Raw genomic sequence first — 26641 nt, 5'->3', positions numbered from 1 at the left:
GCTGTGCCGCTCGGAGCGGGGCGGGGGCAGCGGCTGTGGCGCCGTCCTACCTGCGCCGGGAGTGTGTCCCCACACGGCCGCCCCGCCCGCCAGCCCCTCCGCCGCCGGTGGGACCGTCCCCGCCGCGCCTCGCTTCACCTCCCCTCACCTCTCACGGGGGTTTATCCCGCGATCCGCGGGAGGGAAGGTGGGGGGGGGGAAGGCAGTGACAGGGGCCCCGGCGCCCACCGCGCCCGCCCCCTGAGCTGAGGTGAAGGCGGGGCGGGGGGAGCGCAATCGGCCGCGCGGGGCGGGGCGGCGGCGGCCAACGGTCGGCGGCGTGAGGGGACGGCGGCGGGGAGGGCGTTGCTGTTGCAGGGCCGCCCCCGCCCGCGGGAGAAGCGAGGCGGGGAGGGGAGAGGAGAGAAGAGGAGGAAGGAAGAAGCAGCCGCTGCTGGAGGAGGAGGAGGAGGAGGAGGTGGTGGTGCTGCTGCAGCAGCCGCGGGCAGAGCCTCCCCCTCCCGCCGGGCCGGGCGGGGCGGGCTCCGGGGCCGAGATGTCTCAGGAGCGGCCCAAGTTTTACCGGCAGGAGCTGAACAAGACGGTGTGGGAGGTGCCCGAGCGCTACCAGAACCTCTCCCCGGTCGGCTCCGGGGCCTACGGCTCCGTCTGGTGAGTGCGGGGAGGGGACCGGGACCGGGGGGGGGTGGTTGTCCCTCCACCATGGCCCCTGCCCGGGCTTTGCGCCTGGAAACCTGCCCCGGCTTGTCGGGCCCGGGGGGAGAGGAGAGCGGGGCTTGCTTGTCCTCCGGGGGTTCCTCTCCCGCAGCTTTTCACCGGTCTCCTGCAATAAACACTTTTTCCTCCTCCCGGTTGAAGAGCGGTACCGCCGGGAAGCCGCAGTCTTGTCTTTGGAATGCGTCGGGGATTGCACCACATGGCAGGTGGCACTAAAACATTTTTGCAAGGGAAGATAATCATGTCCCAACCCCCCCCACCCCCCCGAATGAGCTCATATAGACATATTTCACTGTGCCTTCTTGCAGTTAGTAGGTGGGGGGTGGAGAGGGATGGAGGCTGGCAAGTCCCCCGTAGCTGGCTTTGCAGAGCTGAGGGCCTGGCAGCTCTTGCCCCGGCTTCTTTCTGGACCTGAAGGATAGCTTATATTTGAGAGAGAGAGATTTAAGAGATAGATATTTGAAGCAATTATATTTTTAGCTGGAATTGTTGATAGGCAGGGAGGGCAGAGGGAAGGCTGTGAGGGCTGTTTTTGCATCCCTGACTTGTAACAGTAGGTTTGCAAGTGTCGGTATTTTCTTGGCAATACTAGATCAACACAGGAAAGCTTGTTTTATTGCTGTAGAATGTCAGAATTACTGCAGTATGCGCTGCCTGGGAGAGTAAAGCCTTGGTATGAGACCTGCAGAAATACAGAGAGCTTGAAGATAAGAGTTTAGTTTTTAATGCTTACTTAATAGGAACAAAACGTATGACAGGTTACACGTGCAAAATACAGTACTTCCTTAATATGTAGTTTCTCTGCTGAAGGATGGTGGATCGTTAAACATAAATTAACTGGGTTGCATGCATTGGTTAATCTTAAAGACAAGGTTGTATTTGAATCGGTTTGATGTCTAGACTTTAGCAGCCATATAGTAAAGCTGCATAAAAGCGTTCACAGATTACTGTGTCCTTTTTATTAGGAAATGTCTTCCACATGAACATTCTGGGTTTTGTTTTCTGTTCTTTGGCTCTGTCAAAGTGTGAGCAGAATTTTCAAATATGGGTGCATAATGATTACACATCTGCTCTGCTGCTGTATTTGAGCAGGCATGCATATTTTTTCATTAACACAATATGCAAATTTATACCATGAATATCATGTTATATCATAAGGAAGGATGCATGCTGCACTCATAAAGAAAAGATGTTTTGCATGTGCTGCAGTTTTAAAGAAATAAAGTTTTCAGCTGTTCTTAACCTACTGTTACAAAATTGTTGGTAAGTTCAGCTTAACTAGCATGCATTTCTTAAAACTGCTGCGCCTTAAGTATGCAAATGCTTATATTTAATAAAAGGCAAAGGCTGGTCAGTTCTAGCAGTGAGATTAACCAGTGTGCTTGCTGAGTTTTTTTAAAATAGACGGGTATAGTTCTGGCCTTGCTGCTGTAGCTGATAAATACCCCTGCAAGTGCCACAGAGTTACATAACCCCCCAAATGTAATAGGAAATGAATTTGCTCAGTGCCTTGTCCATTGTATTTTTAAGGTTGACTCTACACCATCTAGCCCATTCCTCTTCTGTTTTCCTCCTCCCCACACTCTCCATTGTGCATGTAATGCTTCCAAAGTTTGTTTTCACAACCGATAACTAAAGAGTTTGCATCATGAATTTCCTGTTTTGCTGTGTCAAAACTTTCGAAGATTGTGCAACTGTGTTCAGACCAGATGAAACAATTTTGTATTGGAAGCAATTTCAAGACATGTGGCACATGAGTCTTAGTGCAGTCCATGTTAATAGTTTTCTGTATGTTCTTCTAAAAGTATGTTTCAGAAAAGGTACAGTTCAGAAACAGTAGTGGTGTGGAAAGTATGTCAGAATTTTTTTAAAAACAAAACAACAAACAAATCCCCTTGCACATACATGTAATTTTATTAAGCTGCAAATGGTGATGCATAGTATTCAGAATGTTCCTGCAATGACTTGTTCCGCTCTGTCCCTTTAGAGATTTTTTTCTCCTCAGTAAAAAGTTACCAGGTTTCTTTAGAGGCTTTGAATTTGGTGTACGTCTGTGTTGGGATAGTAAATTGTGGGGCTGTAACCACCCTTAAACTGAATGGTTAAATATACTTCTGTGTGTGTCTACTGCAATATTTTATTAGAATGTAATAAAATACTCTTTTATTTAGTTGTCAACATGAGGCATTTAAAAATGAGCAATTTCTGGAAATTGGGGGGAAAATTAATAAAGAAGCCAGCAGATGAATCATTTAGGCTATGGAGCTGTCTGCTGTAGGCTGCTTTAAACGTCTAATGTGAATATGACTCGGAACACCCTAATGCAAGAACCTGACTTTATGTTGTAGTCAGCGGATAGAGAGAGAGAGGCTTTTTCTGCAGGCAGCTTAAGGCACCCGAGGCACGTGCTTAAAGTTAGAGCAAGTAGTCCAGTGTTTTCTGAAGCGTTGTGTGCAGTGTTGGGTGAATGACGTTCAAATGGCCAACTCGGGTCTTTTTCAGGATCCGTTTTTCAAAAACTGGAAGATACAAGTAAGGATTCAGTTCCAGAACTTTGAGAAACATCGATCCGTACCCTCGGATTGTTCATTACCGAGTCATGTAACAATTGCTGTGACATCTGCTGTGTGAAATGCTATTCCATTTATCCTTGCAACTCTTTTGTATGTTCACACAGCACAGTCTTTTGCATGACAAGGATTTTGTAACCAGGTCCACACTAAAACACTTGTGGGTTCCTGAAGTATCAGTCCGTAATACTTCATGTGAGGAGGAGAGGGGCCTGGATAATGCAGCATCTTGCAGTGGGAAGTTGCTGAATGGAGATGGGATCGATCAGTGACTCACAGTTTAGCTGGAGGATTGCTTCATTTCTTGTGTGTGCTGAAGGGAAATTTCAGCAAACAGCATTAGTTCAGCCAGCTCTAAGCTAAGCAAAGAGGTGTTTAGACGATCTTTGCCATCATTTTCTAAAATGCTGTGAAGGCTGACTCTGTATACTCTTGGGAGTTTATTATTGTATTTTTTGCAGCAGTTCTGTGTGTGCTGTATTAATACTTTGTAAAAGAAGGGCTTTGGTTTAATTGCTTTGCAGGCTATCTGCATTGCCTTATTTAATTTGGAAAGGAATTGAACAGCCAAGACTTACTCTTCCTCGGAATATTGCATAAGAATTTTTTCTTTTTTTTTTTTTTGTGGATGGTCAGGTTATATAGCTCTTCCAGAACCTTTGATTTCTTCCCATTTCGACCCACAGTTGTATCACCAATGACTGACTGAATTTCCTGAGTATTATGAAGATACTGAGATAATTCTCCTCTTTTTTAAACTAACAGAGAAACACTATGGATTTAAGAAATTTTAAAACATTAGGCTCCAGAGGAAATGAAGTAACAACTCTAAATATCACCTTTGTAGTTACAATTCCTCCGTGGATTTTTTTGTTACCAATGTGTGTCTTCAGGCTTACTAATCCCTTATCAAAGCGTGCAAGTGCCTCCAAAGTATGTGTGCACTTGGAGGGACAGGTGCCTGTTCCCCATAAGGTGTGGTAGATACACGAGGAGTGATATGAAGAGAACTATAAAGCTGAGTGGGATGAAGCAGCCGTACAGGTAGGATTAGCAGAACACGTGTGAGGAAGGGGCATCGAGTAGGAGGTGGGCACACGCAGAAAAGCCGTGAGCAGAGCTCTGAAAGCAAAGGCGAGTAGTTTGAACTTCATGGGAACTTTGTATATTAAGAAATGAAATTAGTGTGAGCACATCTGTCCTGTAGGGAGATTTTTATTGCAGCTTTCTTAGAAGCAGAATCCAACATAGCAGAGAAGTAAGATTTACAACTTCTTATAGGGTGTTGGGAGGGTAAGTGAAACACATGTACAGACTGAACTCAGAAGTGACGGGTGTTAATGATAAACTCTCGGGTACTAAGAACTGTGTTTTTTCTGTCTATAACTAGGGATGCATAAATTAACTCCAGAGGTACCACCAAAGAGATGCAGCTAGCTGGGGTATTTGCATAGGCGCTAGCGATGAGCAGCATACTATTTAGCAGAATAGTCTTTGCACAAAAATTAGCATTCTGATGATAAAATTTTTAAATAAATTGCACTCCTGAGTAATTTTGTATGTACTTCAGTTCCTCAGACTACTTCAAATCTTACTTCTAAGAAGATATGAGTTGAATTGGTGGATAGGTTCCCTAAAACGGTTGTTTTATTCTAGCTCTTACGTTCTGGATTCAGTTCAGATTAACTCAGGATTGTAGTTTTAGCTCACTTAGGGCGAGGTGGCTGCAGTTCATGTGCCATAGCATGATACTATGTAAGAGGTTAAAAAACGTGGAAGCTGTGAGAAATTCTGAATTTGTGCTGATCTTGTTTTAAAAGGGATTTAAAAGTGTGGATCATGCAATTTTTTCCTAGTTAGGCTTTTTTAGATGAAATATGATCAGTGTAATGCAGCTGTTTTAAGTCTGTGATGCAAGCCAGCTTAGTGTTCTTTAAAACGTGCTCCAGCATGACAGCTGGTCTGTGCTCTCTGTGCTGTGCTCTGAAAACCATTAGGCAGTTATCTATATTGGCAGAAATTACTCAGCATGCCTTTATCGGTAGGGAAATAGTCTTTAGGCCTCAGATATGACCGAACTTAGAAGTCTTCTGACTTCAAAAGTAACTTGATTGCAAATGTGCAGTAATAGAAAATTTTCTTTCCTGGGCTTGTGCACCATTGTGCTGGTTAAACGGTTTCTCAGTGCTGCTGATTGCAGTTCTCCTTGGAGGTTGTACATCTCCTGCAGCAGAAAGGTAACTTGATACAACCCCAGAAATGTCATTAAAAAGATGGTGAAATTGAATTTCCTTTGGATTCTGAAATAGCTTATGGTGGCTCTGAAATCTCTAAAGAGAATCTCGTGGAAATCAAGAGAGAAGCCTGGCTGGGTAGCTGTGAAGATGATTAATATGCAGGGGATCCCCTTCTTCTCAGGATGAAAGCGATACTGGTATATGCTGCCTTTTGTACCCAAAATGTTTGAAAGCCGGTAAAGATTCATGATTAATTCACAACAGCAGGTGTTGAATTATGATGACTAATCTTACTTTTGCTCTAAGTCCTAGAAAACACCTTGAGTATCATTAAAATATTGTCATATAATTACAGTCTGAATTACGTATGTTTGTATATCGCAAAATGGTGTACACGAACCTTAAAAAAAATTGAATTCTATGTTCCATGAAGCGTTGCAGCTTAAATATTGATACTCCAGTGGTGTGTGAAAACCTGGTAATTTGAAATCAAGATTAAAAATGAATGCTTCATGGCTTGTCTGCCCAGGCTGAGTGAGGTGTAAAGGGCAACTCATGTGTGGAAGTGGTTGATAACGGGCATGCTTTGAGGCAGTGTGGTATAGCTTGAGGATTTCAACTGTGGCAGTTTGCTCCAGTGATCTTCTGTCCAGTTGCGGTTTTGTCTCTTTTCCAGAGAGCTCTGTCCACGGTGTTTTTGCAGGGGCCCCTTTGTAGAAAAGGAGATACTCCTCTTCCATGGGGCACAGTGGGTCTTTCCATCCTCTTGCAGGACCTGGGCGAGGATCACTGACTGTAGAAACAAGCTTGTATTTTGTTTTCTATTTCTCATAAACCTCATATAGCATTTTCCTTGAAAACTGAGCAACTTTGAGATAAGGAGTCTTTTTTTTTGCAAGTTAATTCCAGTTAGTTGTTTTAAAAATAAATGACAACTACATTTATTTTGGAGAGCTTCTTTGGCAGGGGTGGGGGATGAGTCTAGGACTACTTTTTTGAACTTTGTTAAGCTACTTCACACTTTACATTTATAAATGTATAGCCTTCCTTTTCACTTGATGTTTGTCAAGAACTAGTGCATACTCACTTTTAAATGGAATCAGGAGCCCTGAATCAAAGTGCAGCAGGAAAATTAAAAAATACTGGCCTCTGACTTTCTCCATTCCATCTTTTCCCCTTGTTTGTTATCTTGAATCAAGTGTAACCTTGATTTCACATCCTCTCTTTCTCCTCCTCCTTCCTTTTTGACAAACCAGAGCTGTTTTAGATAAGAACATCAAAGAAGAAAAGGAAGAGGAGTAATTCAGTTCACAGCTAAATACCTATATTTCTTTAGTTCCTCACATATAAACCCTAAGCTCCAGAAGATTTTATGCAGTGTATCAGAAATTTAAAATAGTTCTTCATGTGTTAAACTTTTGGTTGTTTCAAAAGTGTCAGGTTTTGCTGCTTAATATTATAAATAGGCTTTGATAGGACTTACTTCAAAAGACGATTTTAGAGTACAAAATATCAACTATATATATATATATATGAAGTTACCAAATAGGATGGAGTTAGTCTTCATGGGTTCTAAGAAGAAACATTATTTATATGTACAGGTTTTATGTATAAGTTTCTGTTAAAGGGACACGTTTAAGTAATGAACAGCTAAATATCACTTATTCACATGCATTTTTTGTATAACAGGATTAGATGTGATAAAGAGGTTTGATTTTTGGCTTCAGTTGTGATTAAGAACCTTCATAGTTGATTTTATTGGGCATAGGCCTTGGATTTTTGTAGCGACTGAAACCATAAAAGATAGTATCTTGAGCACAGTGTTTTGTAATGAAGTGTGATATATGAAAATATGTTTAGGAATACAGATAATATTTACGAGTACTCTACCTCTCTCCAGACTTTTATTGCCATATTTGTGTTTAAGAGCGCAATTTTTTTTAGACAGAAGAATCATACGTATTTCTTTGTTTCTCCAAAATTTCTCTTTACTGTGTGAACAAGACTCATCTTTTAAACATTTTCTGTAGAAACCAACAGTTGTGTACCTGTGTGGGGATTTTGGGTGGGGGTGCAGGTTGTGGACCAGGATACCTAGAAGTTATTTTCATTGCAGAAATGGAGAAATGACGTTGACTGTGACTCGGTGTCCAGGTAGCAGCTATCTGGAGTTGCTAAGTGTGGATTTGAAGGTGTTGGTAAATAATTAATTTTGATAATATGATTGCTTTTTATTGTAGTTCTGCGTTTGACACAAAAACTGGGTTGCGTGTGGCCGTAAAGAAGCTGTCCCGACCATTTCAGTCTATCATCCATGCCAAAAGGACTTACCGAGAGCTGCGGCTACTTAAGCACATGAAACATGAAAACGTAAGTTGAAGGAGATGGTATCAAAAGTTGGTCTGAAGTTGGACTGTGCCTGGAGGGTCCCTCATGATTGCATTTAAGGATCTTGTTGCATATGCTCTTTTCTGATACTAAATAAAAGCTTGCAGTAGTACAAGGGATTATAGTTGTAGAAAAGCAGACAAATAAAAAAAACCCACATAGCCAACTCTGTATTAAAAAATCTTAATATTTCCTAGAGTAATCTGGAAATTACTGCTTAGCAGGTTCATATTGGTTTAAGGATTTAGGACACAGGTGGTGTCACTTACATCCTCCTGCTCGCTTGCTGTAGTAAGCTGTACCTTTTGTTAAGAATTTATTTTAAAAAAGAAACTCTCAAAGTTTGTGTTCAGTGTCTTCTGGAGGGTTTTTCATGTTTGATTGTTTTGGCTGGCCTGTGTCAGAAGGGCGTAGAGTAGATGTTCGCTAGATTCCTGTAGGTAAAATAGGGAGGGGAAAAAAGGGGGTGGTGAGGGGGTGGAAATCAGATGGCTTTTCATACAAGCCATCCACTTAAATCATCAACAGGGAATCAGAATAGGATGTGACAAATGTGATGTTGAACTATTTTTTTGCTGTAACCTCCATTTGGTATAGAAAATGGTTGGTTGACCAGTTCTGTGTGTTTGTGGCATTAACACACCAATATAACTTATTTTGCATGCTGTTTGGAGCAAATATTACATGAAGTGGAACAAAAAGCCTTGTAACCTGTAGAGCTGTCAGAAGGTCAAGAGGAAAGGAAGGCTCTTGATTTCTTCTGTCCAAGCAAACTCCAACTTAGCAGAAGAGAGGTAGTGTTCTGGAAATGAGCTGAGCAAACCCAGGACCCTTGCTTAGCACAAAAAGCCAAACAAGCCTTATTTTGTTGGACGTTCTCCATGGATGGTCTGTGCAGAACTTCTTCTGTTGTGGCAGTGGTGGTTGTGTGTTGTGGCTTCTGACCACTACAGTCAGCAGCTGGTATCCCCTAAAGCTTCTTGACATTTTTAGTGTGGCCAACTTAATTGGAACTTTTGATACATGTATGTGCTATTGTCTATAGTTCTTCCTCAGCGCCTCTGTACGATACTGCTGTCTCAACAGTAGAGGTTGAATTTGATCCTGCTCAATGTCCATCCCCTGGAGTTTTTCCTGGACCTTTTCTCATAGCTGAGATGTTCTCCAAACAGGGAAGCTTTGAATATCTGTTCAAAAAGAAAAATAAAATCAGCATATCGATCCATTTTGTCTAGTAAGGTTAAACAATGAAGGTTAGATTGCGACTGGTGCTACAACAGTTCTGTGTCTGGCATTCATTAATATTTCTGGATTATACTGGAAAGAGCGTATGTAGCTTTAAGAGTAAGGGATAAAAGGATGTTAAGTTGTTTATATATAGAAATATTTATTATCGGTTCATCATACCGTTATCTATCTGTGGGAAGTTTATCTAGGTTGTGGTTTAAAAATCCTGCAGATGCAGAAATGTTCAGAGCTGGTTCAGGCAGGCTTATTAGTGCTAGCGTCTGGGTTATTTAGACCTCAGTTCGGAATTAAAGCACTGGGTTTTATGTGGCACAGAAGACACCAGCAAATCTAGAAGGTATGGTGGTTTTAGGGGCTTGAGCATAGAATGGTTTTCTACATCCTGTATCTAATCTGGCTCATGATGCTCTTGAGCAAATAAATGGACCTGCAGAGCATGAGTGTGTCTGCGTTATATTTTCAAGTTCCAGGAGGCCTTGTTAGCTTGCATAAAGCATAACACTGAGCAGATGGGAGAGCAAATGGGTTTGTTGTCATATGAAGAAATTAATAAGCTCTGTGACATCCTAAAATGCTGGGAGGGGAAAGCAAAAGGTTAGGAGTTGGAGTCTGCATCTACTGGTGTTCACACTTAGAAGTGAGTCAGTGACGCGCTGCAGAATAACTGTATTTAAGTGTTTGTGAAGCTCGATGAAAGATAAGGGTAGTTTGATGCTGTGCTTTACAGTGTACCGAGACAGAAGTGATAAATGAAGGAAAATCTGAAGTCTAGATAGCAAAGTCAGCTTTTGTCTTTCCATGCTAAACTGGGTGGATAATGTTGATTTTTTTTTTTTTTTCTGTAAAAACTGGTACGAAAGAATCCCCTGGAGAAAGAAACTGTAAGCACGAGAACTATTGTACAGGATGGATGTGAATGTTACAGTTTGAAGATGCCTGTCTAGAAATGGAATTGCTGTGATGTAAATCGAGAGAGGCAGGGAAGTGTTTTTTCTCTTCAATTTCCTCAATAAAATCTAATCTATAATGTATAATATAGATTAGACAGAGGCTTTTATTTCCTACCCACTTGCTCTCTTTTCCAAAACCATAGTCAAGGTTCCCCAAAGATTTTCTTTAATTCTCTGCTTAAAAGTGACTCGACTGATTCTGACACCCTTGACAAGGGTAAACAATGGGATAAAAAGGATGGTGCCGAAGGGAACACGGGAATCCAACTCTTGGTTTCGTACGCACGCTTGAACCATTACTGAAGTTGCTGAAATGTGTGTGATGCTTCTGTACCCGAGACAAGTGACATACTGACTTGAAAAGGGAAGAGGAGTTTTCTGAAGGTGGATGAAGAGAACCTGTCTGTTTATCTCATGTTTTCATAAAATAAAATATTATTTGCTGTTAAGAGAAGGAAGATGAGGGTTGAAAGCATGTTTCAGTGAAAAATGGAATAAACTTTATTGAACAGATGGATTTAATTTTTTTATAATGCTGTAGATGACCTAGAAGGTAATTATGGGATAATAAGGTATAGTTCTTTTCCACAAAGTAACACATGCATGTCCTTTTACTCTCTACTGAGAGAACAGTTTAGCTGTAAAATGAAAGGTGGAGTAGCTGCACTTTGGGCAGAAAATACAAGTGACAGTGTGAAGCCGTCAGCTGTGTGTGAAAATTGGGTCCTCATTGCACTGCACTGTTTTGCTGACTTATTTTCTAGTGTAGTCATTATTATTCATAGCTTGCCTTACAGGTCCTTGAATTTTTCTAGCCATTACTCAGTACAAGTGAAACAAATATAGTCTCCCAATTCTGATTTTAGTTTGTAGTCAACAGTATAACTGAGAATCGAGCAGGAAGCAGTTTTGTATGTGGTTGGTTTTTTTTTTGTTTATCTCATCCGTTTATTTCCTGAACAAACTTTAGTTGGTTTTTGAAATAAGGTATTCTAAACCAGGGTTTACACCTGCCTTTCGTCATGGCTCCTGTTTGATGCTTTAAGTGGTTGGCTGGTGGGAAAAGACAGCTGTGTATTTTTAACCTTAATTTTTTTTTTTACACAAGTATTGAACGTTTGTTTCTGATCTTGTATGAATACTAATTTGTCTACATCTGAATCATTCATGTAGTTGGAAATGAAACATCTACTGGAATGAGTGGTTTCTATTCCACAAAGGAGCTTAGTAACTGTATCATATTATACTACGAAGGTATTTCACAGCTTTTTCACTTTACCGTTTTCTTTCTAGGTGATTGGCTTGTTGGATGTGTTCACCCCTGCCAAGTCACTAGAAGAATTCAATGATGTGTAGGTAACTTCTCTGAAGACTGCAACAGAACATCTTTGGTATCTTCCTTGCATCTCCCAGATTATTATAGAAATATTTCCCACCTTAATTTGTCTGCCATCATTCTCAAACAATTCTGAATTCCAACACAAAAGATACTAGGACACCCTAAACTATTGGACCCATCAAACTTGTTCACTTGTGTTTTATTGACCGGTGCTGTAGGAACCAGTGTAGTAATCTGTTATGTTATTTAAAATGTTGTGGACTAGGTTTCATTCAGCAACACGCTTTGGACAGTCAGCCCTGCTACTGGAGCTTCATAGGGCATTTTTACCCTAATGCTGTGGAAGGGATTGCTTCACAGCCGATGTGTTTCCTTTTGTTCGTAGGTACTTGGTGACACACCTCATGGGAGCAGATCTGAACAACATTGTGAAATGCCAGAAACTCACCGATGACCATGTGCAGTTCCTCATATACCAGATTCTTCGGGGACTGAAGGTACTTGCACCCATCCTACCTGAATGTTGGTAGCTCATCCAGGGGAGGTGGAACTTGTTGATGAATGTCATATCCTCAGAGATTCGTGTGAGGACATAGGGAAGTTACAGAAGCCCCACTAACGTACCGTAGGATAACCTATTAGTATTGTTCTTTCACTTCATACCTCTTTGGAGCTCTGTATCAGTAAAGTTAGGTATCATTTAAGAAGATATTTTTATACATTCCTATGGGCAGAGTATGGAAAATGATGAACGGTGCTGCCCTCTAATCTGCTCTGGCCAGGAATCTTCCACTTCTTCAGTTCTATTTGCCTGTGTTGTTCCACTCGCGGTGGCGGTGCTCCTGGGTGTTCCTGAGGAGAGACAGAGTGAAACACCTGCCAGCTTGGAACACACAGACACACACTCGGTTCCTTCTGCAGACAAGCTGTAGCATTTGAATTGTGTGGGATGGGGTAGGGCAGTATTGTTTAGTGAAGAAATGAGGAGGAGGCTACTTGACAAATTTTATAACAGTCCATCTTGCTTTACAGTACATCCATTCAGCTGACATAATACACAGGGTGAGTATTTATCCTAAGATTGCTTCCTGTACTGAACCAATGTCTTTAAAAAAATGTAGTACAGAATCTTGCAATGTAGCACCTATAGAAACAAGAAGAAATTTTCTGAGAATTATTTTGATTAGGCAGTCAAAAAGTTAAACATGGGAAGTGGTTGTCGAGATCCTTAGTTTCTGTTCCTGCCTTTGGCTTGTATCTGTGTGAAAGAGGCTCTCTATTTGTTAAATATATGTCTACAGCACTGGTGTTGCAATAAGCCTTTATGCATTTTTACTTACATGTGACACCTCTGAGGACCACAGAAGAGATAGCTGACTCTGGGATTAAATAATTTTTCTGAGTATGGAGAGTTGGTGTTTACAGCCAGTTAGAATCGATTTTCTTCTGCATTTACATTTTTTTATCTGCTTTAGACTTGTGAAACAACATTTATAGCACTGTTAATGCTGATGTTTAATTTTTTAGGATTTAAAACCTAGTAACCTAGCTGTAAATGAAGACTGCGAGCTGAAGGTAATGTAAGCCCAAGGTCTGATTGCTTTGACTGTGATTTGAGTGAACGCCTTATGGATGTCCCTTGGAATTGAAGGGACAAGATAATTCCTTATGGAAATAATTTTGTGGTCCAAAGTAATAATGTCCTTCCCAGCTGTAAAGGGTTGTAAGGACATTTTTTCTGTATCTGTTCCTGTGTTTTTAATGGATCATCATGAAAGGGAAGAGTTAACAGCTTTTGTTTGAGTTCAGTTGTTTTAGAGACAAGATATCCAGACGTAATTCTGATTGAGCCTTAACGCTGTTCTAGGCCTAGTGTCTTTTAACAGGTTGTGAAATTTAGTTTCATAATCTGCTTTTGCAGTTGCACCACCTCTCCTCCACCCATTCCAATAACTGCCTAGTTATTTGCTCTAACTAGTTTGCATTGTTCCACTGCAGTAGTTGGTGGATGTCTGTTCTGTTCTGTAGATCCTGGATTTTGGCTTAGCCCGACACACGGATGATGAGATGACCGGGTATGTGGCTACCCGGTGGTACAGGGCTCCTGAGATCATGCTGAACTGGATGCATTACAACCAGACAGGTGATGCATTTCACTAACACAAAGCTTTTCAGTTCCTGAGTTGTGGGGAAGAAGGAGTTGTTCTTTGTACGTGCTCCTTTCCATTTGATCACATAAGTTGGCAGTCGGGGTGATTACGCTTCAGTAAGGGTGATTAAAAGAAGACAGGTATAGAATTAGTATTTGAGCCACAGTCAACCAGATGTGAGTTAAGAATCGTGATGGCATTCACAAGACTTCTTTAAACTTAAATCTGAAATTGCAATCAGTGAAGTATTGTCAGCACTTATCCCTTTTCCTAGCACGGTGATTTTTAAAGTAAGTGAATGGAATGTATCTGGATGAGGAGAAGGTGTGTTTCCAGGAAGCTGCTGGGAATATGCTGAAAAATATCTGGAGTTATGGTGTGAAGAAATGCTAAAAAGTATATAAATCTCCCTTCCTTTCCTCTCTTCTTAGCCAATTCTTCACAGTTACATCTTCCTCACAGTTTCCAGTATCTTCTCAGCAACACACCGTGCTTCCCTACAGTACTTCCAGATCAGGCACAGAGCAGAAAAGCAAATGCTGAGAATAGTTGTACAGGAGAACATGTGGGTCAAAGAAGATAATGTGCTACTCTGATTTCATACTTCACTACTTTTTCTTCTTTTCTCTTTTCCTCTTACATGTATATAGACTTGTCTTGTATCTGTAGTGTAATAGTTGGTGGTTGTTTGGGTAGAATTTATGTGAAGGCCATATGCAAATTAATTCCTCAGAGTTGTTTTGAATAGGTTTCTTCCTCTTCGATTGCGTAGATTCCTCCCCAGCTCTTTGGAGTTCAATGCACGTTATGTTCTGGAAAGGAAATTTGTCTGATCTAGTATTCTGTTACTCGGACAAGTCTTAGATGACGTAGTTCCTGAAGAGTATCAGTTAGCTTGCAATGTTTCTCAGATTGTTTCAACGCTGTAAGACTGCTTAAGGATTAAGTTGTTTGTACTTTTGTTGGATAGGGTGATTCTACTGAGACTGTATTTTTCTGCATTACGTTGTTTTTTATTTTATTTTGTTCAGTTGATATTTGGTCAGTGGGATGCATTATGGCTGAACTGTTGACTGGAAGAACGTTGTTTCCTGGTACAGACCGTATCCTTTAAAAGTAATATATTTTTTGAAATGGAAGTTAGAGATCCTTACTTTGACATACTTCACAAGAAAAGGAGTTCTGGGTTTGGTTGTGGGGTTTTTTGTTTGTTTTTAAGTTAATGGCTTCTTTTACTCACAGTACAATGAGGTGAGTTCTTGGTTTTGCTGCACATGAAACAATCACAGTGTGCAAGATGGCAAATCTATTCCTCTTTATTGTCTGTTGGCATCGCTAGAATTACTCACGTGTTGTTTGTTTCTGGGAGTTACTTTCCTTTAAGTTTATTTAAATTCATTGCTCTTTGAGTTTGTAGAAATAACTGCATGGAGTAGGCTGTCTGCTAAGAATCCTCTCACGCTGCAGGTTTCTAGCAAATGTGAAGCATCCTTCTGGCCTCTGTTCTGTATCCTGGGGGTATGCTGTGAAAGCAGCAGGTTTGCAGATTCTTCAGTGCCAAGGATCTCGTTCCAAATTGCTCTGAAATGTTTAGGTTCCGCTTCCATGCTTGAGTGTAAACAGATTGTGAGCCTTCTTCCACTGTATGCTGGTATTGATGTGAAAAATCAAGCCTGAATAACTTCTTTTCAAACTGATTTTTTTTTTTTTCCCTGCACCAAAGTGGCCGGGTAGGACACTTTGGCAAATTTATGAGAGAGCACTATCTTTTTCCCCAGGAAATTAGAACTGAGACTTGATGCAAATTGTTATACTTACAGCTTTTGTTTGTTCACCCATGCAACACATAGGAGTAATTTACTACTGGCAAGATTTTTCATTGCCTAGAAATTGGACTTTATTTGCCAGAGAAAATTACATTGCCCACCTTTTACCAAAGTTTATTCTTTCATCACTAGTTTGTTTATTTTAATAACTTCTATTAATTTATTAGTATTTATAGCTATTAATTCAAATTTGTTAGCATTTGATGAAAAGAAAACTACTGTTGGAAGTGCTGGCCTTCTGTGTACTATGTTCCTTCTGGAAAGCATCTAGATTCCAAAACTCTTTGGCAGAAGGGAAAGCTTTTTCATTCCAGTTTTGACAGAGTTTCATTTCCCTTTTCAATGTGCTTTAACTTTACTCTTTTTTTCCTCTTTTTCTGCCTATCTCCATCTCATAATCTCTCTCTGAATTTGTTGAACTTGCTGTACTCTACTGTTTAGTCATCTCTGCTGTATTCTTCTGTTGTCAGAGACAGAAGCAGAACTAACACAAAAGCGGTTTAGAAGCTAGAAAAAAGTTGCCATATTTCTCTCCACTCATTGAGCACATATAATTTGGTTTGGCCAGATTTTTTTGGTTTTTTTCAATAATTGTTGATTCAAAGCAAAAGTCTTTAACCTGTTGCCGTTATTTGACCCTAGTAACAGTGACACTTTAGATTTTAAAAATCTTGGTGCTTGAAAATAAAATATTTGCTCACAGGATTTGCAATACATAAGAAATGCTTCACGATGTGTCCTTTATGAATTGAACAAAACAGTTCTCTTCCAAGCCCAAGAAGTTTTTTCTCCAACTGTGTTCTTAGCTGTGAATTATAACCAATAATAGCTGCAATGCAAAATAAAGTTTGTTTTTAGGATCTAAATTGTTTGCTTTGTCATATTAAGGTATTTTATTAATATACATCTCCCAGCAGATGCTTGTGACTCTTTACCTTAAATGCTCAATTTCTTTTGCAAATGGTAGTAATGCTTTTGAATTAAACACGTTTTCTGTTCCCAGTTGGTTAGATTTTAAGAAACATAAGGTCAAATCCTTTCCCATTGTAGATAAAACTTTGTAGTACTGTAGTTGTTACGGTTTGTGTGTGTGGTTCCCCACTTTAACATATATGCTGTTTGATCATGAGGTTAGAACTCTAAGGGGAGTGGGGTCTGTGGTTGTGGATCTTGTTTGTGCACGTAACACGTGACCAAGGATCTCGAAGGGCACCAAGCTGTCTGCTTTCACTCCGGTTTTGCTGACGTCTAAAGACAGCAAGCAGAAGTAAGATAATGATGGGTTCTAGCTTCTCCCTGTCTCAGAAGGCTCTTTGAGATCTTTATATATGCATGATTTCAAGAAAGTTTTAGGAATTTTCCAGGTGTAGATCCTCTTGGGTACTTCTGGGCTCTTAATTTCTTTGTACCCACAGATTTGCTGAGGCCCGTGTTCCTCCCGCAGTGTCACAATGCAATTGCTGATTTACTGACTTTGCAATTAATGTGCTTAATTCAAGATACATTGACCATGCTTCTAGTAGCCAAGGATAGATTATATCCAAATCCACTGCAGTTCTAAGGAATTCCCTTTGCAGTTGGAGGCAATGTGACTATGTATTCTGCATGTACTGGAAGCTGGAAACTGCTTCTGTTTGACAACTGAAAATTTTACATTCTTGCTTTTTGGCCTCAGGATGTTAATTTTCTCAACTACATAGCTTCACATTTCCAAAATTAAATAGATAGTGGCAGAATAGGTAATGACATCTCAGGAATATCATCCTCCTGCTCAGGTGGTTCTCTTACTTGAAATATTGGTTCCTTTCACCAAGGATTTAACAGAAATGGTGTGATGTTATTTACAGTCTATCAGATATTTCTTTATACGGCCCAGAGTCACAGATATTACTTGTAAGGGGCTTCAGTACAGGCAAGCTGTACAGTTAATTTAATCTGGTAAGTAATAAAGTGGTTCTGAGTTGATGATCTTCAGTGCTGTCTATGATGATGATGCCACTGATAAACTAATGCTGAATTTAGTTTTAAGTTCTGAAGGACCTAATCTGGCTGTCATTGACTTAAAGCAAGAATTGGAGATACTCTTAGAAAAAAACTGCTGAGATTAATATGGGTTTAGCTCTGCAGGATTGTTACAGTATTCCTAATTTAAAACTGAGTGTAAGCGAATTGAATTGTTCCTATTGTAATCTATGTGTGGAAATATTTGAGTGAAAGATGGATTTCTGATATTGGTAAAATCTCTGCCAGGAGGTGGAGAAGGGGAGCAGGACTGTGGAAAGACTAGTCAGGGACGAAAAAAATTGAGGTAATGAAAATCAGTCCTTCAGGCTTTTAATGTGAGGCATAGCTAGAGGTTTTCCTTTTGTTATTATCGTATCTGTCTTATGTCAAGATCAGTTTCTTTTAAACATGTATATTCCTAATTTTTTTTTTACAGCTTTTGTAATGTGAATGATTCATACAAATAAGTAGAAAAGTTGACTTTTAAGTTTGACAATTTGATTTGCATAAAATTATACAAAGTACAAATAGGAATAGCTTGACTGTTTTGTACTAGTTTAGCCAATTTTCTATATGTTTTAAGTTGACTCTATTCCCTTTAAACTCTGAAGAGTATTTTTATTACTATTTTTATTCAGTAGTGTGAGACTTCCATGGTAACTAACCAGTCTGAGATTACATATTCTTCTGATACATCTTGTTCTTGCTTGTGGTGGCAGCTAAAACAACTTCTGAACTTTGCTTTGCCTGGATGAGCTCTCACAATCTTGCGATGCCGGCTGCTGATGGTGATGGCAGGTTGCTTTCTGAACTTTAGAACCACTGAGACTCATGAGTCGTTGGGGGTACCTTGGTGATGGCATTTGGGGTTTGCATGCTGCGCTTTCCTTCTCCATGCACATGTGTTTGTTTTTTTTTTTTTTTCTTTTGCTTTGTATTTACTAAGTCTTTTTCCTGTCTTTAACTGCTTATGGCTCATTTCTCTGGGACGTGGTAGGCCCTGTAGTTAAATGAATGCTGCAGTTCAGCAGGTTATAGATGGCAGGCCTAAAACTAGAAGCAGGGGTTGGGTTTTGGCGTGCCTGTGGCAGGGCCAGTTACACATTCTGTGTTTTCTCTTGTGTATCTGAGAAGTCACTGAAGTGTATTACACGAGTATCATCCAATAGCAGTTTTCCCTGGGAAAAGAGCTGACAGCAAACTGGGCAGCAATATTATTGGCACACCTGGTGCACATGATTTTAAATGCCTTTAAAAGAATTTAACTATTCCAGCTGAGGTATGGCATGTGACTTCTGAGGCATGTTAGCAGTCTGAAATTTGCCCAACTGTTTCTTGCACAAGAATGAGTGGAAGATGTAAGGGCTGTTTTAAATAGCACTGAAGAAGAGCCAATTTAAATGAGCTAATTGTGGTTAGTATAGCACCCTCTGCTAATTCTCCTACACCAGTGGATATACTGATTTCATTTTAAGCATTAACAATTAAGAGCTGGCAATTCAGCAGCTAAACTAAATCCAACTAGATGCATTGGATTTACTTTTAGGTTTGCAGTGTTTAAGTAGGTGGGAGTTGGCCAAGCAACTTGAGAAGTGAGAAATTAGTTCAGCTGTTCTGACAAAGTACTATTTCCAGGACTTTTAATTCATTTCACATGTAAAACTTTGTCTAAAGTTTGCATCAAAAGTTAACAGTTTTAGCAAAGTATTGGTGATTTCCTTCATACACAGTCTGCCAGTATTACAGGAACTCTGAGGCTTTTTTTAAAAAAACTGGAGGCAGTTTTTTAAGTTTTTGTAGTACTCTAATTAAAAGATATTCTAACAAGGAATTGTAATTGTATCTTAAAACATCAGGAGGGCAGTGATCCCAGAAATTGTCTAGTAAGTAGACTACTTTTATTGAAAGGAAAATGTGTAACTAGTTTGATATAATTTTAAGGGCAAATATAAACATTACAAACACAGTCTGAAATGACGAGTAGGTTTTGAAGGGCAGCGTGGAGGATAATTCAGAAGGGAGATTATTCTTTTAATGGTTTTAAAAAGACGCCTCGTGTCTCCTGACTGTCTTGAGTTTTAGACATAAGACTGTAGGTTTAGTGGATTTTTTCCCTCAAGTGTATGTTTTGTCACTTAAGCCAAATATTTAATTTTTCTGCCGTGTTAAAGAGGACAGCTCGGGTTAGTACGTGGCCTGGTGGAAGCTCTGTTGTGGATAAAGCATCCTTTGCATCTGCAGTGTTACATCTCGAGAGCTTTCCACGTAGAGATTTTTAACCCTGAGCCCACGTTCTGTTTCTCTCTGCTGCTCCGGGGGGTCCTGCCCTGCTGGTCCCGGGGAGCTGGGGGGCGAGTACCCGCTGCCAGCTGCAGCACCCCCGCTGCTCCGGGCCTGGGAAAGGTGCACCCCGTGTTCAGGTGGAGGGATGCTGTAGGTTGTGAGCAGGGGCCAGTCATTTTCTTAAATTTTAAGTTTTAGGAGTGGCTGAATTGCCTTGGACGGTGTTCACAAAAGCCCTTGACTTTTTTTAATATTGGAGCCTACACTTTTCAGCCTTCTGCTTTACTTCATCTGTCACTAACACAACCTAATCCTGCTGACTGCTTCTACTCTGGTGCGGGGCCTGAGAGGGTGAAGTGAGCATGTAAACTGATCCTCCACCCGTGGGGACAGAGCTCTGACTTCTGCTGCAGTAGTTAAGGGTGCGGTGACTGATTCAATGCATGTGGTGTATTTGTAGACAAGTTGTTGGATCTGATGCAGACAGAGCTGTGTTATACGGGGGTATTCAACTGTAAATGAGAGGAATGAATACAGTTTGCTTAAAATAGCTTTTCAGTGGAGGCCTTGGCAGGTGTTAACTTTCAACGTTAATAGGCTGATATGTTGCGCTTTTTCATTTTGATTTGTCCCAGCATTTTCCTTTATGGTCCATCATTAGATATTGATCAGTTGAAGCTCATTTTGAGACTCGTTGGAACCCCAGGGCCTGAGCTTTTGAAGAAAATCTCCTCAGAGTCTGTGAGTTTACACTTTGATTGTAATATCTGCCCTTTCGGAAGTCCCAAGTTTGTGTGTTGCCCTCCTGTAGTCTATCTGTAGTATGTGTTGGGATTTATTTTCTTTTATTTTTTCTTCCTTTGTCATTCTTCGCTCTTGGATGGCTTTGAGTTCTCATGCTATGTGTATCTGATCTTTATTCCTCTTACCTCTGCCTGTGGTATGATTTCTTCCTTCCATATTCTCATTTTACTGCTTCGTGACTTTTCTTTCAGTTTGTGGGTTTATACTTCGTGATACATTGTATGATCAGATGCTGCTGGGGAAGTATTTTTCACAGCTAAGAGTTTGAGGCTCATCTCAATTATTATTTCTCCAGATTGCCTACCCAGGGATCTTTCTTAACAGGAGCAAGTGTGTTATCCTCTAAACACACCCAGTCCCTTCTGTAGCACGATTAATTTCTGAAATACTACTGCCACCATCTTTGTTCTCGTAGCATAAAATCCAAACTGCCTTTTAGGTGCTTTTCTGTGGCAGCTGTTTCCAGGGCACACAGTATATAGTCCGCTGAGAATATAACTCATTGTGGTGTGTGTTTAAAGGGTATTGCTGTATGGGGCCCTTCTGTCAACCTAGTCCACAAAGCTTTCTGCAGTCTGTTTTAAAGGGTGATCTCCATTTTCAACCATAATGCCATTTCTGTTTTGTTGTAATCTTGAATGGAGAACTTCTGCAAAGACAGTTATTAAATGGCATTTAGTTTTACCTGTTTCTGAAGGTGAAGCGTGGAAAAGTTAGAGCAAGAGATGCTGTAACAGGACGGGTTAACCAGTTCATGCATAGTGAGCGGTGAGCTTGCGTAGAGGTAACTAGCAGCATACTTGAGCAAGTCACTCTGCTGTTTCTGATACGTCATCGAGGATCAGTGCGGTGGAGAGCGATGACGAGATTATTTTGTACTGCAGCTTGTGTTCTTTTTCATGTAACAGTGACGAAAAATGCAAAATGTGAGGTTAGCCTTGAATTACACTTGATGAAAGTAGACTTGCGGTGCAAGTTGGGATCAGTGGGTCAGCTTGCTGAAGACAACACCAATTTAAAAAGCCCTGGGATGTTCTGCCCTTGGAAAGGTTAGAACTGGATACCACAGGTTGCTTTGGGTGCCCGGTGAGCTGACCTTAAGGGTAGTCTGGTATTTGAAGTACAGGGATTAGCGAGAGAGAGAAGCTTAAAGGGTGACTAGGTTAAGCAAAAGATTAGTTTGCATACATAAGGTTGGAGCGAGGTTTTTTTTTTTAACATTGCACAGAGAAAACAATAATTGCTCTTAGCCAGGTCCAAATCAAGAGTCTAAAAAAAAAATGCAGTAAAGTCCTGGTTTTAATAATTTTTTTCCCACCGTATGGGGATAGCAGAACTATTAAGTGGTTGAGGGCCTTTAGTGTGTCACTGTAAGGAATTCTGGTTTTCTGCTGCATTACTTCACTTGCTCTTACTTTCTCTGTCTGTTCACTGGCATCAGCTAACTCTGTCTTATGCAATGCTAATGTTTTGCTAATTTTGCATTTATTGCCTTCTGTCACCTCGCCCACATCTCAAAGTGCATTCAAAGCTGTTTAGAAGGAGGTGTCAGTTGTGAGCCGATTTCACTTTGCACCACAAGGAACTTAAGTACTTTCTATGCGGCAAGAAAAAAAGCTGGTAACCAGTGCAGGGGATACAATTTTTGTTTCTGTTTTAATTTTTATTCATTTTTCTGAGGCTGCATGTAGCTGCAGCAGCCTAGGAAAATGTTTGAGGAGTAGCTTCAGCCAAAGGAAATGTCTACTTTTGTGGCTTAAAACTGTTGGGAAACATGAACGCAACCGTGTTGTAGTGTGGTGCTACTCGTGGCAGACAGAAATACTTTCTGTACTGACGCTGTTACAACTGATCAGTAATTCTGCATCGTTTTAAGTGTTCACTAGTGCAATTGCTAAACTTTTCACAAGTATTGGAAAAAATTAGCGGACCCTGCCTGTATGGCTTTTGCCTTGTGGTTTGCAGAAGAGATGCTTTGTATGCAGCTGTTTTTTTCTGTTTAAAATGGTTTTTGCACTGTTTTTAACAAAGCCCTTGACTAGGCACTTAAGATATTAACCAGCTTCAGCAGATCATGCGTCTGACGGGAACACCCCCTGCATATCTCATTAACAGGATGCCCAGCCACGAGGTGAGCCCTGAGCAGATGAGGGGGGGTTCGCAGGGCAGGTCTTCACTGCAGCGTTTGCTGCTTCTCAAAGTGATACACTCGCATGTGGCATGGGGTGGGCAACTAACGACCTGCTCTTCAGCAACGTTTTTGTACTAAATAAAGACTTGAGATTTGGACAGTGTGTACCGAAATACTGATTTTTTTTTTTTTAATTTTTTTTATTTTTTTTTGAGACTTGGGAGAGCCTGGATGTGAGTTGGTTTTGCACTGTGAGCCGCGTTGTGCGGCTTCACCAGCAGCCACCGCGTGGCACGCCCAGGCACCTCTCTGCTCTGCAGTCTTGCATGAACCCCCAGTAATGTCAGCTCTTCCTCCGCTGTCTTGAGTGGCCTCTAGCTGGGAAGGGATAAAGCTGATGGGCTTAATAAGTATCAGAATAAGTAAAGAGAAAGCAAAGCAAGGAGACAAACCGTAATAACTGGTGCTTCAGGGTGACTGAAATGTACTTTGTTTTGGTGGCTGGCTTGTGTTGTACTTCAACAGAGCATTTATTTCCACAGGCAAGAAACTACATTCAGTCTTTGTCTTACATGCCGAAAATGAACTTTGAAAATGTGTTTATTGGTGCCAATCCGCTAGGTAAGGCTTGCTTTTTAAATGCTGTGCTCTTCCTGAAGCTGAAGCTAGTGTGTCCTGGGACACCCAGGAGCTTCCCCCGGTTTTGTTTTGACTGCAGAAGTAGTTCAGAACAGAGCTACGCACCGTTTTCAAAGTTTACAAAGTATGTGTGGGCTGAGGGTGTAAGAGGAGAGGAATTGTGGGTGAGGGGTGGGTCCTGAGAAACTACAGATTCCTCGTATATGTCGGGCTTTTATGAGCTTACGTTTCAGAGTACAGTGTCACACGCTCACTGTGTAAAACCCTTTTCTATTTTGATGCAATTGCAGCTGTGGACTTGCTAGAGAAGATGTTGGTACTGGATACAGACAAGCGAATCACTGCGGCAGAAGCGCTGGCTCACGCCTACTTTGCTCAGTATCACGACCCAGACGATGAACCAGTGGCAGATCCCTACGACCAGTCTTTTGAAAGCAGAGAACTTGAGATTGAAGAATGGAAAAGTGAGTTTTGGGGATGGGAGAGAGCACCAAGCTGCTTCCCTCGCGGTCCCTTCCACAGCTGCTGTGCAGCTGAGCCACGGGACTTGGAGGCACAAAAGAAACTGAGAAAAACGTGGGCGCCCTGTTCCCTCCGAGGTCCTTATGCTGAGTGAACCCGTAACGTGCTGTGCACATAATCAGCATCGTCCCTGGGAACTAATTCTTACCATGAGTGTACAAACATACAGGCGACGTAGTTGCTCGTGCCTTTATGTTTGCAAACTTACACCTCCTCAACGCTCAGGAAGTATCTTCTATTGTGTGTGTTAGTCTGTGAGAATGGTGTAACCGTTCTTTTCTTTTTCTTCTTAATTAAACCATGTTTTTCACTTAAAATAGCGTTAGAACCTTTAAGACTGTTGCGGGTTTTCTTGCATGAGGGATGTTTTTAGTACTGCCTGTTGAGTTTCTGTCCTGCTTTTCCACCAGGCCTGACTTATGATGAAGTAATCAGCTTTGTGCCGCCGCCGCTTGACCAAGAGGAGATGGAGTCCTGAGAAGCTGCTCTCTTCTGTTTGTCCCACTTCACTGTGAGGGGAAGGCCTTTTCATAGGGACTCTCCGATTATCGTTCAAGTGCCTCGTCACAACAATATTCTCCTTGGTGGAGGGGTTTTGTGTGTGTTGAATTGGGGAGGGGGGGGGGGGGCGGGGGGAAGAAAGCTGAGTCTATGTAAACATGCTGCATGCTCTCTTGTATTCTGTGTACAGCCTGGGGCAAGCTCGGAGGACCTGTTCTGACTCTCTCCAGTCCTTCCAGAGTAGCAGTGCTCAACCAGTTCGCACTGCTGGGGCAAGGTGGGGAAGCTGACCTTTACAGTTGGGTTACAATCATTGCCGTTTATCAATTCTTCTACAATTAAGTAACCTCAGAAGAATGGAAGTTGGTTTATAGGCTTAGAGAGTCCTCTGTTCTCTTCAAGACTGAAGGTGGGGTTGAGGGATGTCCTTGTTCAATCCCAGATGGCTCATTTACGTCCAGATCTTCCTGGTACAGCGGAACATCCAGGCCTTCTGATTCTTGGAACGTGAAAAGGTTTCGTTTGAAATTGTAAATATGTTTGTGCCTTAAATGAATGGGGAGAGAGGGGAAAGGAAGTCTGGAGTGGAAATCTCTGACCCACTGTTTTTTCAGGGGTGAAGGCTCCCGGATAGCCAGGCATGAACTCGATGTAATCAGGAAATAACTTTCTGAGGCAACAGCCTCTACCCCTGCATTGGGTATTCCTGTACTTCTCCCTTTTCCCCTCCTCTCGTTCTGAGGCTTCCCAGCGTTAGCTCCCAGGAGACAGAGGCTGGAGAAGATTCTTGCTAGCCACACGTTTGTGTATGTTGTTCCTTAAAAGGTGGGGTGTTTTTGCATGTCGTAGCTGTATGTGCATGTAGAGCTGCTTGATTTGTGTCGTTACTTTTCTGGGGATGGCACTGGGGCAGTTAAATCGTCAGTGAACTGTTTTTACCGAGTACCTCAGCCAGTGCCGTGAAATCACAGCATCCTTCCTCTTGTGCTGCAGCTCCTTGTGAAATACCTGCCCTTCTGGAGGCTTTGACGAGGACAGGATAAAATATACGGCATAGAAACGTGCACCTTTTTCTTTGTGTTCTGATCTTCTGGTTTCGGAGAAGGAGAGCTCGGGACGGAGGGTTTCTTGTGAGATCAAATGTAAAAAATGTTCTTTAAAGAAACAACTATGGCATCTTGTGCCAGAACTTAAGTTATTTCCTGAAAAGAATTTTTTTAGAAGTATTGGAATCCAAAGCAAAGAAATAAGCATGCATAAAACCACAATCTCCCTTTCACTGTCTATATCTATAAATATAAATATTTATATATATATAAAACTAACATTTAGTAGAGGTTTTTTTACCCTCTCAGATAAGAGCTGCTTGGCTGTTTTTTAGCAGGTTGATCTCTGCCTGAGGAAACATGAAAAGGGAGTATGTTTGAACGCAAACACGGTTCAAATATTTTGTATTTTACAGGACTCTGCGTGAGTGAAATACCCAGAGTTCGAGACTGGCAGGAGGGAGGTTTCTCAGCATGTTTGTGTGCTAGAGCTGTGCCTGGGGAGCTCAGGAGCCCGGTTGTAGGATTTGTGGAGGAGAAGTCTGTAGACATTTATTTGTTGCAGGCATCCTGTGTGGACAACGTACCTGTGTATGTGAGGAGAAAGGCTTTTGCAGTATTTTGTGTTCTTGTTACCTACGGGATGGAGAGGAACCGTTTGTAGTGTTTTTACCCTGTGTTTGAAGAGGCAGCACAAAGGGATGGGACACGGATGACAAAGCCATTGATTCTTCCTAGGCTACTTTCCAGTGATCTCTTCAGGTCAAACACTTAACAAAGGTCTGGGGTGAGATGAAGAGAGCAGCTATTTCATGCTCTGGGATAAAACTCTCCTCAGCCCAACAAATTCAAGACAGAAAACCTCCCTTTTCTGCTGGACCAGCAGTCCAGGTATTCAGATGAAAATGTAGATATACTATGTAAACCTACAGCAAGATTATTTTTATCAGCCATTTTATGTGTAGATGCTACAGTGTGATTTCATGCGGAAATATTGCTAAAGATTTTTAAAAATATAGATGTCGTGTGTGCGTGGGTGTGTGTGTCTGTGCGTGAGTGGGAATGTTTCATTCGGAGTCTGTAGGGACGGGAGCCCGCGTGGCCCCGTGCTCCCTGCCCGCCCCCGGCGTGGGGCTGCTCAGCTGCCCGCAGGCTGAGCCCGAGGACGCGCTTCGGAGAAGAGATCGGCTATTTTGTTTCTATCCATGAATTTTGCTGTAATTGGTTATGCCAGATAAGATGTCACAATACCACTGGTTAAAAATAAAACCTATTTTTCAGATTTA

At 41.4% G+C, this 26641-nt stretch overlaps 1 protein-coding gene across 2 annotated transcripts; it reads left to right on the top strand.

Moving 5' to 3' along the window:
• On the top strand, positions 1-26641 carry MAPK14 (mitogen-activated protein kinase 14). 2 transcript variants are annotated; one of them, XM_074850501.1, is made up of 12 exons: positions 1-651; positions 7765-7894; positions 11404-11462; positions 11835-11946; positions 12482-12511; positions 12977-13024; positions 13478-13592; positions 14631-14702; positions 22568-22647; positions 23190-23268; positions 23577-23750; positions 24219-26641. In XM_074850501.1, exons 1-12 carry the CDS (start codon positions 536-538, stop codon positions 24284-24286), a joined length of 1083 nt encoding a protein of 360 aa, XP_074706602.1. In that variant the 5' UTR covers positions 1-535; the 3' UTR covers positions 24287-26641. The 2 variants fall into 2 exon arrangements, with proteins under 2 accessions (XP_074706602.1, XP_074706601.1); XM_074850500.1 differs by lacking the exon at positions 22568-22647 and adding an exon at positions 20374-20453 and having other exon boundaries at positions 5-651.

The sequence above is a fragment of the Strix aluco genome, chromosome 25, assembly GCF_031877795.1.
Source record: "Strix aluco isolate bStrAlu1 chromosome 25, bStrAlu1.hap1, whole genome shotgun sequence".
Classification (NCBI taxonomy): domain Eukaryota; kingdom Metazoa; phylum Chordata; class Aves; order Strigiformes; family Strigidae; genus Strix; species Strix aluco.
This window is presented reverse-complemented; position numbering and strand designations above follow the sequence as displayed.